The sequence below is a fragment of the Cetorhinus maximus genome, chromosome 9, assembly GCF_964194155.1.
Source record: "Cetorhinus maximus chromosome 9, sCetMax3.hap1.1, whole genome shotgun sequence".
Taxonomy (NCBI): domain Eukaryota; kingdom Metazoa; phylum Chordata; class Chondrichthyes; order Lamniformes; family Cetorhinidae; genus Cetorhinus; species Cetorhinus maximus.
The window spans coordinates 35185384-35204028 of record NC_135887.1 but is presented as its reverse complement, the minus strand read 5'-3'; the positions used below and the strand labels follow the sequence as shown (position 1 = coordinate 35204028).

At 45.6% G+C, this 18645-nt stretch overlaps 1 protein-coding gene across 4 annotated transcripts in view; it reads left to right on the top strand.

Annotated features, from left to right (window-relative positions):
* The window catches only part of mks1 (MKS transition zone complex subunit 1), a 95685-nt gene extending 79073 nt beyond the window's left edge, over window positions 1-16612 (top strand). For 3 of the 4 annotated variants that reach the window (XM_078548469.1, XM_078548471.1, XM_078548468.1), the window contains exons 14-18: window positions 2397-2504; window positions 7654-7784; window positions 11460-11542; window positions 15446-15543; window positions 16368-16612. In XM_078548469.1, the coding sequence (XP_078404595.1) occupies window positions 2397-2504; window positions 7654-7784; window positions 11460-11542; window positions 15446-15543; window positions 16368-16471 (524 nt within the window). In that variant the 3' untranslated portion in view covers window positions 16472-16612. The remainder of the gene's footprint in view (window positions 1-2396; window positions 2505-7653; window positions 7785-11459; window positions 11543-15445; window positions 15544-16367) is intronic. The other variant, XM_078548470.1, reaches the window with a different exon arrangement.
* Window positions 16613-18645: the final 2033 nt, after the last annotated feature.

Below are 18645 nucleotides of genomic sequence, written 5' to 3'. Positions count from 1 at the left end.
TCTCTCTCTCTCTCTCGCGCTCTCTCTCTCTCTCTCGCGCGTTCTCTCTCTCGCGCCCTCTCTCTCTCGCGCGCTCTCTCTCGCGCGCTCCCTCTCTCTCTCGCGCTCTCTCTCTCTCTCGCGCGCTCTCTCGTGCGCGCGCGCTCTCTCTCTCGCGCGCGCTCTCTCTCTCTCGCGCGCGCTCTCTCTCTCTCTCGCGCGCGCTCTCTCTCTCTCTCGCGCGCGCTCTCTCTCTCTCTCGCGCGCGCTCTCTCTCTCTCTCGCGCGCGCTCTCTCTCTCTCTCTCGCGCGCGCTCTCTCTCTCTCTCTCGCGTGCGCTCTCTCTCTCGCGCGCTCTCTCGCGCGCGCTCTCTCGCGCGTGCTCTCTCTCTCTCTCGCGCGCTCTCTCTCTCTCTCTCTCGCACGCTCTCTCTCTCGCTCTCTCGCGCGCTCTCTCTCTCGCGCTCCCTCTCTCTCTCTCTCGCGCTCCCTCTCTCTCTCTCTCGCGCTCCCTCTCTCTCTCTCTCGCGCTCCCTCTCTCTCTCTCTCTCGCGCTCCCTCTCTCTCTCTCGCGCGCGCTCTCTCTCGTGCTCTCTCTCTCGTGCTCTCTCTCGTGCTCTCTCTCTCGTGCTCTCTCTCTCGTGCTCTCTCTCTCGTGCTCTCTCTCTCGTGCTCTCTCTCTCGTGCTCTCTCTTTCTCGCGCTCTCTCTCTCGCGCGCTCTCTCTCGCGTGCGCTCTCTCTCTCTCGCGCTCTCTCTCTCTCGCGCCCTCTCTCGCGCGCTCTCTCTCTCTCTCGCGCGCGCTCTCTCTCTCTCGCGCGCTCTCTCTCTCTCTCTCGCGCGCGCTCTCTGTCGTGCTCCCTCTCGTGCTCCCTCTCTCTCGTGCTCCCTCTCTCTCGTGCTCTCTCTCTCTTGTGCTCTCTCTCTCTCGTGCTCTCTCTCTCTCGTGCTCTCTCTCTCTCGCGCACTCTCTCTCTCTCTCGCGCACTCTCTCTCTCTCTCGCGCTCTCTCTCTCTCGCGCTCTCTCTCTCTCGCGCTCTCTCGCTCTCTCTCGCTCTCTCTCTCTCGTGCTCCCTCTCTCTCGTGCTCTCTCTCTCTCGTGCTCTCTCTCTCTCGTGCTCTCTCTCTCTCGTGCTCTCTCTCTCTCTCGCGCTCTCTCTCTCTCTCGCGCTCTCTCTCTCTCGCGCTCTCTCTCTCTCGCGCTCTCTCTCTCTCGCGCTCTCTCTCTCTCGCGCTCTCTCTCTCTCGTGCTCCCTCTCTCTCTCGTGCTCTCTCTCTCTCTCTCTCGTGCTCTCTCTCTCTCTCTCTCTCTCTCTCGTGCTCTCTCTCTCTCGTGCTCTCTCTCTCTCGTGCTCTCTCTCTCGTGTGCTCTCTCAGCCTCACGCTCGCCCCTCCCAAATACCTCTGTTTTTCCCTCGCATACTCAGTGCCGCTGGTGTTCACTGCTGCTCCAATCACAACCTGTTTCTCTCCCACCTTTGCTGCTCACTAGTGAGCCTTTGAGGAGCAAAGGTGGGAGAGAAACTAGCTGTTATTGGAGGAGCAGTATCTTGCAGATGTTCAACTTCACTTCCCTGTCTGACTGGCATTTTGAACACTGGTTCCAGAGGTCACGGTAGAATGTCTTCGGGGGCCACAATGTGGCCTGTTGGACAAGCCTGAGCTTGGGAATATGTGTTGTTAAGCTGTTTAACCACAGGTAATATCAAAGCTAGATCCAGCCCCATTTGAGATCCGCTCATGATGTCTTCCTGTAGCGGTCGCTAAGTAATAAGTAGAAAAGGGAACAACAGCTGGCATCCCTCCCTCCTGATCCTGAATGACAAAAGCCAGTTGTGGTCTCCCTACCGCAGCCCTAACTCACCATAATGATTTTCGTTATTTCTAAAAAAAAGCTCCATGAACTGATTCTGAAAGATTTTAGAGGTAAGTATTGGTGAGGAAATCAATCAGACCTTCTGGCTGATCCTTCCTAAAAACCCTATGATTTTCTTTCATCACAGTAATAGCCTCTTGAATGACTTGCGAGCTTTGTCTCTGCTACCCTCGCCTACTCCCACTAACCTTTCGCCTCCTTGCTTATCAAGAATCTATCAATACAATGTCAAAATAACTCTTGACATTGTGATGCCTCTCTTTAATCCACCCTTCTCCAAAGCCAATAAGTACATACTTGCCCATTTATGATACAACCAAAGGAAGGTTATTTTTTTCTGTTGTATTTTTAATTGTGTTCCCCCATTTCCTTATGTGAAGCTCACCTGTATCTTAGTGCTTCCCAGCCCCTTGTGGAAGGATCCCTCATTTCTCGCTACATCCAGTCCCTTGTGTATCTCAGCACCTCAGCAACATCACATCAGTAAGAGTGAGGGATGTTTAAGTCCTGTTCTGAGTCCAATATTTTTTGGATTTTGCAGGTTTCCTGCCGCAATGGCCTGTGCTTTACTTTGGGGTCCACTCTAGTGATTTCTGGCAGAGATGCCGCATTGAAGGATACGGCTACATCAGAATCCCTGACAGTCCTGGTAAGAAAGCATCTCCTAATCTGAACCAAAATCAGAAAATGCTGCAACACTCAGCAAATTAATTGGTAATTGTTCTGAAGAAGAGTTAAACCTGAAGCAGCAATTGGTCTGCCTCTGTACAGATGCTGAATGTTTCCAACATTTACTCCTCTCGTCTGATGTTTTTTTTTTAGTAATTGCTCTTTTTTTGGTGTTTTTAAAAAAAATTTATTTGTTCCCCCTCCTTTTCCTCCTTGGTGTTGATTCCTGGTGGGGAACAGTTCTGAGATTGCCTGTAGTGCTCCTCTGCCATGCAGGTGTGGCCATTCTTAATCTGAGCCTGGACAGTGAGTGTTGAAGGGATATTTAAGAATTGGTGAGCATCAGTGCCAAGTTCAGGTGGTCTTTTTGTGACCTCAATGAGCAGTATGGGAAGAAGGAAAACGAGACTTATTCCTGCCCTGCTTGAGATCAGCACAGGCTGCAAATTGAATTGATTTGCATGGCTGAGTCTGCACTGGGCTTGAGCTTAATGTCTTTGATCTCCTTCACCTCTCAACTCTGAACTTTCTGTTACCATCCCCACCTGAGATATTGGATTAGTCAGTGCCAACGCCCAGGACAACTTCCTTTACATTTTTTTTGATGTTTGCACAAGATGTACCTCTGCTCTGTGACTTCTCACAACTGTGCAATTGAGAACTTGAACACATTGTGCTACCTGCCGATATCTCTGCCAGTCAAAATGCAGGGACTACGACCGATCAAGTTGCTCCAGCCTCTAAATCTTTATGGTCCCCACCACATTCATGACAACAAACCTAATGCAGTGATTGCAGCAACAACAAGTGAAGAGGGCACTCAGTAAAGTGCATACCTCTGCCATGTTGTGTTAACCCAACGTTATTACAATTACACAGCTCTCCTTGAGGCTTTTCCCTGCTTGGTTGATGTTCCGTAACTACAAAGCTGAAAAAGTAAATATTTTTTTATTAAGAGCTTCTATCTTACTGAGGAGGCTTCATGCCAATCCATAACCAACAACCTGTTCCGAAAACTCTGCTCGCATTTTGACAGTTGTGACAAATTCCAGCACAGCAGTTGAGACAATCCATTCCAAAACAATCAACAACATTCTAAATTAAAAACAACCCACTACATTCTTAAAAAAAGGTCACTTTGCTCTATCCCCCAATGTTAATGGATCCTTCAGAAATTTCTAGGATCTGGATCCCCATCTTCACCAAAAAGTAAGCAGTTCGTTCTTGGACAATACCCTATCGGTGTACCAAGTTTCCTTGAAATCCATCCATTAGTTTTTGAGATACACAGACAATAAGATGAACAGACTGACAAACAGGAGCAAAAGCATTACCTCTGCCCACCTTCAGAAGTGGAGGTGATCAACCCAATGCAGCAATATATCTTCCCTCAAGCATCACGTGATCAAAATAGCTCAAGTGAAATATATAACTGCAGGCTGACCCTCAAAACTTAGTTTACAAAATATTAATTATGAGCAACAAGCATGTCCAATATCTAGTGACTCTGTCTCTCATGATTCCAGTGTTCCTTTCCTTTCCCTGGTATGGGTAATTTTTATAATGAATTAAACCATATGGATCACCCGGCATTGACCTAGGCACCGGGACGACAATGGCAAACCCAGCCCTATTGACCCCGCAAGATCCTCCTTACTGACATCTGAGGGCTTGTGCCGAAATTGGGAGATCTATCCCACGGACTGGTCAAGCAACAGCCTGATATAGTCATACTCACCAAATCATACTTTACAGGCAATGTTCCAGACACCCCCACCACCATCTGTGGATATGTCCTGTCCCACCGGCAAGACAGACCCACCTGAGGTTGCGACACGGTGATATACAGTCGGGATGGAGTTGCCCTGGGAGTCCTCAACATTAGTTCCGGGCCCCTTGAAGTCTCATGACATCAGGTCAAACTTGGGCAAGGAAACCTCCTGCTGATTACCACCTACCACCCACCCACCCGCTTCAGCTAATGAATCAGTACTCCTCTATGTCGAGCAACAATTGGAGGAAGCACTGAGGGTGGCAAGGGCGCAGATTGTACACTGGGTGGGGGACTTCAATGTCCATCACCAAGAGAACTCAGTAGCACCACTGCTGACCGAGCTGGCCAAGTCCTAAAGGACATAGCTGCTACACTGGGTCTGCGGTAGGTGGTGAGGGAACAACAAAGAAGGAAAAACCTACCTGTCCTCGTCCTCACCGATCTGCCTGTCGCAGATGCATCTGTCCTTTTCAGTATTGATGCGAGTGACCACCGCACAGTCGCTGTGAAGACAAAGTCTCATCTTCACATTGAGGATACCCTCCATCGTGTTGTGCGACACTATACCACCATGCTAAATGGGATAGATTTTGAACAGATCTAGCAACTCAAGACTGGGCATCCATGAAATGCTGTGGGCCATCAGCAGCAGCAGCAGAATTGTATTCAACCATAACCTGTAATCTCATGGCCAGGCATATCCCCACTCTACCATTGCCACAAAGTCAGGATTCAACCCTGGTTGAATGAAGAGTGCAAGAGAGCATGCTAGGAGCAGCACCAGGCATCCCTAAAAATGAGATGTCAATCTGGTGAAGCTACAACACAGGGCTACTCACATGCCAAACAGCATAAGCAGCATGTGATAGAGCTAAGTGATCCCACAACCAAAGGATCAGATCTAATTTCTGCAGTTCTGCCACATCCAGTCATGAATGGTGGCGTACAATTAAACAACTCACTGGAGGTGGAGGCTCCACAAATATACAAATCCTCTATGCTGGAAAAGCCCAACACATCAGTACAAAAGATGAGACTGAAGCATTTGCAACCATCTCCAACCAGAAGTGCTGACTGGATGATTCATCTTGGCCTCCTCCGGAGGTCCCCAGCATCATCCGCCAGTCTTCAGCCAATTTAATTAACCCCACATGATATCAAGAAACGGCTGAAGGCACTGATTACTGCAAAGGCTTTGGGCCCTGACAACATTCCAGTAATAGTACTGGAGACTTCCAGAACTAGTTGCTCCCTTAGCCAAGCTATCCCAGTACAGCCACAACATTGGCATCTACCTGGCAATGTGGAAAATTGTCCAGGTATGTCCTGATCACAAAAAGCAAGACAAATCCAACCTGGCCAATTACTGCCTATCGATTTACGCTCGATCATCAGCAAAGTGAGGAAGGAGTCATCGACAGTACTATCAGATGGCACTTACTGAGCAATAACCTGCTTCTGGATGCTCAGTCTGGGTTGCGCCAGGGCCAGAGTTCCTGACCTCATTACAGCCTTGGTCCAAACATGGACAAAAGAGCTGAACTCCAGAGGTGAGGTGACAGTGACTGCCCTTGATATCAAGGCAACATTTGACCAAGTGTGGCATCAAAGCACCCTAGCAAAAGTGGAGTCAATGGGAATTGGAGGGAAAACTCTCTGCTGGTTGGAGTCATACATAGCACAAAGGAAGATGCTTGTGGTTGTTGGAGGTCAATTATCTCAGTCTCAGGACATCATTGCAGGAATTCCTTAGGGTAGTGTTCTAGGCCCAACCATTTTCATCTGCTTCATCAATAACCTTCCCCCATAAGGTCAGAAGTGGGGATGCTCACTGATGATTGCACAATGTTCAGCATCATTCACAATTCCTCAGATACTGAAGTAATCCATGTCCATATGCAGCAAAACCTGGACAACATTCAGACTTGTAAGCTACATTTGTGCCACAGAAGTGCTAGGCAATGATCATCTCCAACAAAAGAGAATCTAACCATCTCCCCATGAAATTCAATGGCATTACCATCACTGAATTCCCCACTGCATATATCTTGGGTGTTACCATTGGTTGGAAACTGAACTGGACCAGTCATATAAATACTTTGGCTACAAGAACAGGTCAGAGGCTAGGAATTTTGTGGCAGGTAACTCCCTTCCTGACTCCCCAAAGCCTTTTCACCATCTACAAGGCACAAGCCAGGAGTGTGGTGGTGGAATACTTGCCTAGATGAGTGCAGCTCCAACAATGCTCAAGAAGCTCAACACCAACCAGAACAAAGCAGCCCACTTGATTGGTACCCCATCCACCACCTTAGGTATTGACTCCCTCCACCACCAACTCACAGTGGCAGCATTGTGTGCCATCTAAGAATGCACTGCAGCAATTCATGAAGGCTCCTTTGACATCACCTTCAAAACCTGTGAACTGTACCACCTAAAAGAACAAGGGCAGCAGATGCATGGGAACACCATCACTGCAATTTCCACCCCCCCCCCCCGACTGGGAATTATATCACCGTTCCTTCACTGTCACTGGGTCAAAATCCTGGAACTCCCTTCCTAACAGCACTGTGGGGGTACCTACACCACATGGACTGCGGTGGTTCAAGAAGGCAGCGCAGCATCGCCTTCTGAAGGGCAATTGGGGATGGGCAATTAATGCTAGTCTAGCCAGCGACACCCATATTCCATGAAAGAATAAATAAAAAATAAAGCGTGAATGGTCATTTCAGTTATTAGGAAAAAGTTCAAGCTTATAAGTATTTATATATTTTGTGCTTATTGTGATAGCATTGGAGAATAGAACATTTTTCTTTTCGCTATCTGTTGTCAGCACTGAAGTCCCATGTCAAGTTCAGCACAGTTAGATGCAGAATATAGCTCCTTTTACTCTGCCCCCAGTAGCATCCCTTGTACCCAACCTTAGAAGAACAGTATCAACTGTGCCAGTATGGCATTATTTGGTTTCCCACACCAGCTGGCTGTGGTCTCTAACTGAGATTAAAAAAAGATGATTATCAACTGATAGTTTTGTGATGTGGGTTCACATGAAGTGTGAATTGGTTTGAGACTGCCCAAACTCAGCGCTCATAGCTCACGTGTCAGGATCTGAAAAAAGATTCACATTTTGAATATTAACCAAGACCCCTGCAGCCTGAGTATTTTTTCAGTATTTTTAACTTTAGAATTTCAGTCTCTTGCCTCATTTTATGCTGGATCCTATCATCCCACCTGTCTGCACTGGAACTGAAGCCAGATACCAGATGTGAAAGGTTAGTGACTAGAGTTACTTGCTACCCCATATGTCTGCTTTTTGTTTAATGTAGGCCCTAATGGTGCAACCTTTTTTTGTTTTCAGGTAGCTACACACTGACATGCCAGACCTGGAGACCAATCCTCCCTGGAACATCAGAAATGCAGAGATTTTTTGTTGGTGGCTTCCATGAGCTTGAAGATATGACTTACATCCGGACCCCAAGCACATTCAAGGTAGGTGTGAAAATTACTGGAGGGGATGTGAAATTCTCAATCAGTAAAAGTGGGCCCCCTCCCCCAACACTCACTCAGATTGTAAGTTCACCCTGCATAGTGCTGAACTGATGAGCAGGAAGATCCTAATTTGGATCCCTTGTCTGTGCTGCAGCAATGAATTTCAGCCAAGGCTTTGCTTGGGGTGCTACAGTTCACTCATTCTCCTCGGCAAGAGAAAAGAAAAATCAGCTTTAATTCCTGCTCCTGTTTGCTGTCCAGCAACCCTTGCTGGAGAAAGGTTGCATTGTAGGCTAGCTGTGGATGGATTGGGTTTGACTCTGTAGATGTCCACAATCATGGCTCAGATTGCCTTTTGAGTGCCATACCAAATGGCAGATGGTGCCTTCAGTGGAAAAGGGAAGAAAATGGACTGCAAAAATTAAGAAAAAAATCTATGAAAAATTCCAATCTGTTCACGAAGAGCCAATTTCTGGACTTGAGTGGTTTGTGATTAATGCAGGCCATCGATTTGATTTGTTATGGAGAAGGGACATTCCAATTACTGGTACCTATTTCTGTGTTGGACTGCTGGTCTGCTTCTGCTCAATGCCTGGCTTCTAGTTTCCACTTTTCCCACTCTGTTCATCGGCTTCAAGCTTCGATGACTTTTTCAAGCTCATTTACGGTTGATAGCTTAAGCCTTGCGTTGATTCTTTTTATCTTAATTTTACTGTTAACTTCTTTTAGAAAAAAGATGTGCAGGATTCTGGGCATGAGATTGAAAGTTTCATCAAAATCTGGTGCAGGTGCGTGAGGTAAGGGGATAAAGGCTGGAAAGAAAAACAAGAGCATTAAAAGTGGCACCTGGTGGCTGGGAAGGAGACTAAGGAATAAAGGAATTTAAGGAAGTTCAGCAACATGGCAGGAGAGAAAATAAATCTAAAATGCACAAGGGAAAGAACAGCAAGGAAGAGGAACTAAGAGAAGGAAAAGAGGGGAATCTGATAAAAGGTCATTTTTATAGGGATGAAAGGGTTCCAAAGAACTGTCATATTGGACTCAAAATATTGTCTCCTGCTTCTCTCTTCACAGATGCTGCCAAATCTGCTGAGTTTTACCGGCATTTTCTGTTTTAATTTCAGGTGTTCCGCATCTGCAGTATTTTGCTTTTATTTTTAAGGAGACTTTGGCAGGGGGAACTCCTGTGATATATACTGGATAGGACATAAGTAAGTGTCAGCAATTGATTCACTGGAGATGCTGTGATCAGTTGCTGCAGTGGAATCAGGGCTGCTTCACTCCTCCAGGAACAAGGCTACTTGCTGGTGTGCGAGTAAGTGCACAGAGACCAGTCATGAGTGCTGAGCATGTACTCACTGCTGCTATTGGAAGCAGGTGCCTGCCAGAGCTGGAAGCACAGCAGTATAAAATGTGTGCCATCTCTCCAATATCTGTCAGAGCTGCCAATATGGAACATGACTATGAGACACCAGTTGTGGTATTTGGTCAGACAGTTTGGCCTCTGTGAAACACGAGAGTTTGCGGGGTGGAGGTTTGGGTTGGCAAGATGATCCTAAGAGAAACAGAGTTTCATTCCTGATTACTGAATCCTTCACTGTCATTCAATTAGTGCCATGGGTCATCCCAGATTAGTTGTAATGGATTATGTGGAATCATTAAGTAGGATTGGTCTGACTTTGGGGTCTGCTTACATGTATGCTATTATTTATTCCCAGATGTTGCAAATCTGCATACTGAAAATAAATGGGATGTAAATTCTACCCTTCATTCAATTCAGGCAATTATTGAGTAGAGATAGTGTCATTTGTTCCTTTCTGTCTGGCTCTTAATAATAAAAGCATTTCAAACCAACAAAGATTTATCTTGAAAAGCAATTACCTGATGTATTGATACGGCAGGGTGGGGTGGGGTGGTAGGGAGCGTGGAGAAAGAAGAAATGGTGTGTCATGCAAAGTATTAACGTAACTGTATAAGGACCTTATTGTGGATGTATCGTTTGACATTGACTAGTTTTGACTGAAAGTTGATTTACAGATGGCAATACCCTGCCCCTTCTGGAAGTCTCCCTGCCTGGCTACATGTTCCACTTGTCCAAACCACTGTGATGGTAGTGTCACCCTCCCTTTGCCTGATCCCATCTCCTTGAGTACTTCTCTTTTTTTCAAACACCTCACCTTGATTCACCCCCTTTCCTCTTTAAAATCTTCAATGTCTGCCCTCCCCAAGATCACCCCATGTTTCTTTCTGAGATATCCTCCGTTCTTTACTCCCTCAACCTCTGAACTGAGCAACTCCTCATCCTTGGTAAGGTCTCTCCTTGCCCTGTCTCCTCTGATTCACTGCCCTCCCTAAACTACTACTTGCACCTCCACCCCACTTTTCATCCCTCTGCACCTCTGCGTTGTCAGACTGCTGGCCTGGAAAAAAATTTGGAATTGGAGGAGGCACCATTTCCTCCTGCTAACCATTCAGAAGACCAAAACAAATATCTTCAATAACTTCTTGCAATAACTCCATCTCCCTCTTCAATCACTGTCTCAAGTTAAACCAGTCTGTTTGCAACCTCCTCATTATATACTATTCCAAGCTGACCTCCATATCACAAAGACAGCCTAATTACACCTTCATAACATGTTCCAAGCCCTACTTCAACCTATTTGTTGAAACCCTCATTCATGTCTTGGTTATCTCCTGATGACTTGATTATTCTAATGCTCCCTTGGACTGTCCCGCAGCTACCAACCTCGTCGGCAGGTGATGGATAGCTGGAACAATCTCGAGATAAGGCTAGCTGCAAATAAACACAAGCACTACTTCAGTGACAGGGTGTTTAGGGTGGGGTGATGTAGATGGTAGTGCCTCTACATCATTCAAAACATCCATGACACCCGCTTTACAGCAGCTGTGACATGGCGAGCAGGGAATTCCATTCAATATGCCCTACCATAACAAAATCCTTCAACGGTGGATCAGCTGATGGCTGCAAATGCAGAGGGTTGCAAAGGGTCTTGTCCTTAATTATACGTCTGATCATTGCAACCGGGTAATGCCCTGCCAAGACAGTGTGGGGCCTCCACTCTAAAAGACACCACGCAAAGGCCATTCTACAGGTGGCAAAATATCCCCCAGTCTTGGTAAACTTTGGCTCATTTCAAACTCTAACCATATCTTGTCCTGCACCAAATCCTCCTCACCTCTCACCCCTGTCCTGACAGAGAATTAGCTCCATTCCTCAACATTCCAGGTTTAAAATTCTCATCCTCATGTTTCAGTCCCTTTGCTTCCTCTGTCCTCCCCATCTCTGTAACTTCCTCCTGCGCTACAACCGTGCTCCCCACTAAACTGTTCATTTCTCTGATTGTGACCTAAAACAGTCTTTGGACAATGTTATGTTTGCCACCTTTTATTTGCCCCTTCTAATATCACCTTTTTTTGGCTCAATGTTCATTTCATGCATCAATGGACTGTCTTTGCAACATTTTTCTACATTAAAGGCACTCTATAAATTCAAGTTGTTAACGAGGGAAGGGGGAGGATGTGAAATGTGAACAATTAACATAACCAGAAAAGGATGATGTGAAACATGAAGGATTGTTGTGATTGGGTGGTGGGAGGATATGGAATGTGACCAAAGGATGTGAGATGAAATTAAGTTATCATATTTACATTCAGGGAGAGAGATTGAGTCGATTTGGTTTCAGAACGAAAACCACAGGAACTGTTACCATCAAGTTTCATTGCATGCAACAATGCAGGTGAGTGATCCTGAGATGTCTGGACACCAGAAGAAGTGAGTGACTAGAGTCACTGGACCATGTGAGTGATGTTTACCAACTGGGAGTTGTTCACTTGTTTTATCCCTGTTCACCTCCCGAGGTATGACCTGGAAAGTTATTGATGGAGCGTGTGGACTGAGGTATCCAGTCACCAGTCGGACTGAGTAACCTGAGCGGTCAGCACTCCAGCTGTGTGTGTTCTATGATTTGGTGGGGATGGGTGGAGATATTCCCATGAACGTAGTCTGAAAAATTAAGAGCAAGCAGGGATATAATTTTTAAATTTAGCAAAACATTTTTTAAGGCCTCCCTGTTGTAATAGTTGGGTAAGGCACAGCTCTGTGAAACTGAGCCTTGCAAATCAGGAGATCTCAGATACAGGAACTGATCTGTACTGAGACAATGAGCTGGATACACGGTGGTGCACTGAGGGCGTGTTCCACATGTGGAAGTCGGCTTTAATTTGCGGGCTTGCCATCAGTGCGCACCCGATAATATGGTGAATGCTGCGAATTAGCAGCAAAACCGTCATCTTGCCCAATGAGTGCTGGAGGGTGGGGATGTCCAGTCTCTAAGGTTGCAGGCCGTGACCCCTGAGACAGGACAGTGTCAGGTGACCAATCAGATGATCAGTCGAGTGCATCTACTATACATAATGAACACGGGTGCATTTTCCAGTCTGGCCAAGTAAGTCAGTTTAAATTTTAGCTAATCTCTGCCAACCATGTCAATCTTCATAGGTGGCAGAAATTTTAAAAGTTAGCAAGTCTCCAATGTTTTGACATTGAGGAGTTGTACATTTATTGCATATTTCCATGCACAGATGTCTTCCATCGGAGTGAGGGGAGAGGTGACCCCAGATTCAGTGAGGGTGCCCTTCTGCGTGCAGCATATGATCGACGTGACGTTGATGCTGAGTGCTGGGAAAAGGAGGGTCAAGAGTTCACCAAACCCCTTATGTAGCAGTGGCAAGACGTACTATAGAAACCTTTGCCATATTAAGGCATCCCTGGTGTCGTGGCCATCCACTCGATCACGGCCAGGGCCATCAGGAGTATCACTGTGGTCCTCAGCTCATCACCCTTGTCCTCAGTGGATTGGCCCCCATCTGGCAAGTCGTCATCTTCCAGGGCATCTCTTTGGCAGGCGATGTTATGGAGCGCACAGCAAGTCACGACCATCAGGGACACGTGAGGGGGAGTAATTTAATGCACCTCCAGATCTGTCCAGGCATTGGAAGCACATCTTTAGGAGACCAATGGTCTGCTTCACTATGGCCCTGGTGCTGGTGTGGCTCTTATTGTACCTCCTCTCTGCATCAGTCCTGGGCAACCTCACAGGCCTCATTAGCTATCTTTTCAATCTTATCACCCAGTAGCCGCCGCCAAAACCCCCCCCCTCGCAGGAATCTGGGCTTGTGAGAAGGTCTGGAACCTGAAAGTTCCTAAGGATGTATGAGTCATGATTGCTGCCCGAGTACCTGGCGCACGCCTGCAGTACCTGCCAGATGGTGTCACACCACCTGCAGATTGATCGAGTGGAAGCCCTTTTGGATTATGGTGCATGGCTGTCCAGCAAGAGCCTTAATGACCATGTGCATGCAGTCAGTGGCTTTTGTACTCTGGGGAAACCTGGGGAATCGCTGCAAATCCTCAGGCTCTACCTATTTGACTTTGGACATTCTGCAAGAAGGAGATGTAATTCCCAGCCCTTCGGAACATTGCATCTGTGAACGTTTTGATGCAATGGTGTGCAGCAGGCTGTGTTATCCCACTGAGGTTTCCACAGGCTGCCTGGAATGAGCCTGTTGCGAAGAGATAAAGCACCATTGTCACCTTCAATGCAACAGGCATCAGGTGGCCCCCAAGGCGGTTGGATGAGATCTCCTGTGAACATCTGCCTTAGGGATGTCACAGTCACCCTTGAAAGCCTGAGTCTTCTGCACTCTGTCTCACTCAGTTGCAGGCTGTTGAATCACTGCCCCGTATACCCTTGGGGCGGCATAAGCTTGTCTGTGCCTCCGATGAGGGTTTCTGCTCTCCTCCTAACCATCAGGGCCTGGTGCTGCTCTGTCCCCTTCCTGAGGAACCACAGCATCTTGAGCCTCCCTGTGTTCCCCTGTCTCGCCCTACTCCTCCTCCTTCCCCTCCTCCACCTCCTAATCCTTGTTTCCTCTTCACTGGAGGTTGTGTCTCCAGCTGAGACCACAATCCCCATCTGTCTCCAAGAGTTTTCACCCCTCAGCCCTGGGTTATGGACAGGAGAATATTCAATGAACAATCAAAATACCCCTCTGAATGCGAGGAGATTCCTCCTCGTAAGAAAAATCCAAAATATCACTCTGCACTCTCAAATGAGCAGTCCTTGCAGTCAATTGAATTTGAACTGCAAAACTCTGGTCTCAGCTGCAGTTTTAAATCCCGTCCAAACAAGCTTGTCCTAAAAAAATCGGATTCCCCACCTATCATAAGTCTCACCCTGAAGGCATATTATTGCAGTGAAATGGGTAGTTCATTAGCTCAGTTGCCTTTTAAATTGATATTTAAATAACACGAGCGGGTTCCTGAATTTTTTTTGGAATCTGGCATAATGAAGTCGTAAACAGTGCCCGACGTCATCAGAGCCCTTAATACACTCCATGAAGTGGGAAACACTCCCGATTGTGGAGCATGTTATTCAGCCCAATATGTCAACCAGAAAAGTCATTAGGTCATTTATAATGGTGTTAACATCTTGGGCTGAAAAGGGAGAGGGAACAGTAGATCAATTTCCCGATTGCTAATCAGAGTTCTGAAAAGTGAAGTTCTTTTATTTGCATTCATGGGATATGCATTGCATTTATTGCCCACTGCTAATTACCTTAGCAATGGTGGTAGTGAGATGCCTTCTTGAATACAACTGAGTGGCTTGCCAGGCCATTTCAGAAGCAGTTAAAAGTCATTGGGTCATTACTTTGGGACATTGCTTTGGGTCTGGAGTCACATATGGATGAGACCAGGTAAGAACAGCAGATGTCTTTCCCTAAAGGATATTAGTGAATCAGGTGGAATTTTAGGACAATCCAGTAGTTGCATGGTCAATATTATAGATATTAACTCTTCATTCCAAATTTATTTAATGAACTTAATTTAAATGCCCCAGCTTCCCTGTTGGGATTTGAATGTCTGCCATAGATCATTAGCCCAGTCTTCTGGATTACTAGTCCAGTAACATAACCACTATGCTATCGTACTCTTGAATGTATGGAACCGTCAGGTGGGAGCAGCACAAGGCTCTGCTTGGATGGTCACCTATGATCCAATATCCTGCTGGCACTTGCTGTGTTGACTCACACATGAAGAATAGTCATTTCAACAAATCACCAGAGAGTGTCCATGGCTGTGGAATTGTAGGCCAAAAAGTGACTCCTTTGGGAGAGAAGGGAATTAAACTGGTGAGAAGAAAAGGCCCTCCCATTTGAATGTATCCTTAGTGCATTCATGCACTGTAGACATCATGATGGTGTATGAGCATGTAATTTGTGGCCCCTTTCTCATATGGCCAGATCCATAATTTCTGTTGTGTTAATCAAAATGCAGAGCTGATACTCGGCACTACCCCACAGAGTCAGCAGGCTGTTCTCCATCTGATGCTCACCTCAACAGTGTCAGGAGCAGATGTCTGGGAGCAGGGTGATGATGTGGGAGAGAAAATTGAGTAGAAAATGTAGCAAAGGAATAAAAATGATTCAATGTTGTAAATGAATTTGATAATGTCATTTGGGTAACTATCACTGCTGGCAATCTACTGAGGCAGTGGAGGTGAATAGATGCCATGTTTGTTTAAATTGAAGTTTATGCTGTGTGTGAGTGAATCTATTGAGTTTGTGTTGTGTTTTGATAGGGCTTTTCTTGATTCAAACATGGCAAGGAAGAGATCACAGAATGTTCTGGAACGCATGGGAGGACTTTCTCATCAGGCCTCCCTCCACTCTGTGATAGGTATGTGATCACTAACATGCAGCCATATTACAAGACTGTGCATGTAGGCTAGACTGGAAGTTTGTTGCATAAACATTTGATCAGTAGTGTTTATTCCTGACATGGGAAGCTACTGCTTAAATATCTGCTGGTTTCTTTGTTACCTTTATATTGTGTGAGTGGTCTGTGCTTTATCACACTGCTTTGTGTTACTAGTGTCTTTGCCCTGTTGGTGTAAGGCACTGAGTATTCTGGGGCCTAGATAGAACATTGTATTAGGAACTGTCCCGTTTGTCTGGACCAGGGGGTTGAATTCTAGCTAGATTGGCTGGGGATTAGTCTCTTCTGCCTGCTGGCTGTAAGGCTCCGAGGCATTGTTGCTGCTAAGTTGCAGGGCCACACAGTACCCTGAAAGGTATGACACAGGCCTTGTGCTGTGAAAAATAATGTGTGCACAGTTGCATAATAAAATTTAAAGGGACCGCACACTGAAAAAATGCCACGTACAACAACATTTTAAGAGGAAACATTGGTCCCAGGGTAGATGAGTTTAGGCAATCACAGTCCAGTTTCTTGTAGCCAGTGGCTCAGCACATGTCCTAAATTTGCACGAAATTGACAATCTTGCTGTGATACGTCTTAAGAGCTAGTGTGGGAAATGTAAAATGTCTGACTCACGCAGTGGAAAGTATTCTCCTCAGGCTGGAATGAAGCACCTTACAGCTTTTTCCTTCCACTGTCTAAAAGAGTTCATTATGCTATTCCATGATTAGGTGGAAAGTAACAGTTTGAAAAGTTTCTTTTGAAGTTTTCTCTATTGTATGCTTTGTCTTTTCTCCACACAGCGTCATTTGGGCAAGCTCAGCAGCGTATGCATGAAGCACGAGAGAACCTTTCAAAAGACCTGCTGCACACACATGCATTTCTGGAGCCTGAGTCAGCAACGTAATAAGTCAATCTCGGTTGCACTGGTCCATAATGCTGTGGGCTGAGAAAGTAAACTGACCCAAATCCAATATACAGCATAATTGGAGGAACAACCTTAGGAGTTTGCATTCAATTTAATTAGAGCTGGAACATTTTGCTGCTGCTTGGCTTTTCTGTGGTCAAGCTTTGTGAGTCTGCATATATTTCAAACAATACTGTGAATGAAGTAATGCCTCATTGAGAGCTGTAGAATCAAAGTCAAACGCTTCTCAGCTGGACCGGTACTTGTACTATTCAAGATCACGTCTAAGTCATGGTAAGGAAGGGCAAAACAAGTCCAAGCTCAAATAAGCCGTCCTGCAGGATATTCATTAACCTTTGACAACACTGCTGAATACATACTGAAGAAAATCCTTTACCCATGGCCCTAGGTTACAGACACTACTCTGTGTAGCATATATCTGCACAAAGCAGAAGGTATTAGTTTTGATTCCTGATTGGTGCTGAACTAGGCATTCTCATTAGCAGTGTGAGGGGCGCTACAAATGGCAAAACGACTTAGGTGAAGAAGGAAATTCAGATGGTTCCCCCTGCTGATTACAGTCCAAGAATGCTTTGTGAAGATGAACTTGCATTTGAATGTTAGGTAAATACAATATTTGTCTTAGCTGTGATGCCTTCTGTGGTATGATGGCCTGCCAACATTCACATTCTGGGCTCACACCTGAAGAACGCCGAGTTGAGAAAGGTGACGGAAGGCTGTGGGCTCCTGGCAAGAGTCAGTGCTGACAGAAGAGGAGGGGGAATAATTTACAATGGGCTGTCCAGAGCAAGGTATCCAATCAGAACACACATCTACCATGCTGGTTCATTTCTTGCTGTGCACTCACTTGGATTGCAGAACGTCTTAATGGTTGGAATTGTCCATTGGCATGGCAATATATTTAACTGTACAATTAACAACCAAGCAGTGTAGAAAACCACTGAAGACTTGCAGCATCAGATAAGTCAAAAATTCAGAATCCTCCCCTTAGTATATTCTGACTCTTGTATACAGTTCAACCACTTATTTTGCCAAATACTTCTTGAATTTTCTGACGCTATCTACATTTAGTCAAAGTCAGGGGAGAATGGACCAAATTGCAAAATGTGATCCACAGAACACCAGTAAAAATCTCAATCTCTTTGAATAAATCAAATTCTGTTTTATGTCATTGGTAAATCAGTGATTGTGCCAATTAATCTATTTGCTTTACATATTTTACACTTCCATATTTGGGTTAGGTCCAGAGGGAGCACTTTAAACTGTGTAACATTGGGATGCAATAGTAGTGGGTGCAGGGCTCCTACTAGTGACAAGCTGTATTTGAGTAGCCTGCTACCACTCCATCCAGCCTCCCAGATGGAGAATGACACAGCTATCAATGGATAGTATTCCTACAGGTAGATTGGACGGGAAGGAAATTTGCAATGAGAAATGTTTTTTTTTAGGTATTCCTAAGGTTCAAAAAACTATGTCTTGACCTGCAAAAGGCACTCTGCCAGGCAGAGAATCCTACAAAGCCGTTGCAGTCTTGAATTATGTCTGTTTATTTTGCTCTTCATGTGAACAAAGTCTTGAACTGGATGAGAGGGGTTTTCTCCAACCTGTGGATGACAACGAGCTTTAGAAATGCAACAAAGGGAGACGGTGTGTTCATGTAAAATCACTTGTGAACAGAAACTCTGGTGTCACTTAGTTAGAGCTTTACTGTTAACATAAATATGCATAGAAGCTATATATTTCTCCTTTGAGCATAGAATCTAAGTTGTATCTCCTGTACTAAAACTTAATATAAACCTGGAACTGAAAGAAGGTCCTTAACTGTTAGAAAAATGAAGTACTACAGACGCTGGAAATCTGAAATAAAAACAAAAAATGTTGGAAATTCTCTGTATTTTCAGCATTTTCTGTTTTTACCCCTTCCTATTAGCTTAGTGGGTACTGTTGTTAGCCTTCCAGTGAGCCACTGTCTAATTCAATGACTGCTGAATTAGAGAAGGCCTTCAATCTTGAAGTGTAACTCATCAACAAAAGAAATGTGTGTTTCTTTATACCTCAGGTCAAACACTTCTAGGATGTCGGATAATGACTGGACTATCCAGAAACTGGTGATAACTCGGGAAATTGCACAAGTTCAGTAGTATGCATATGGA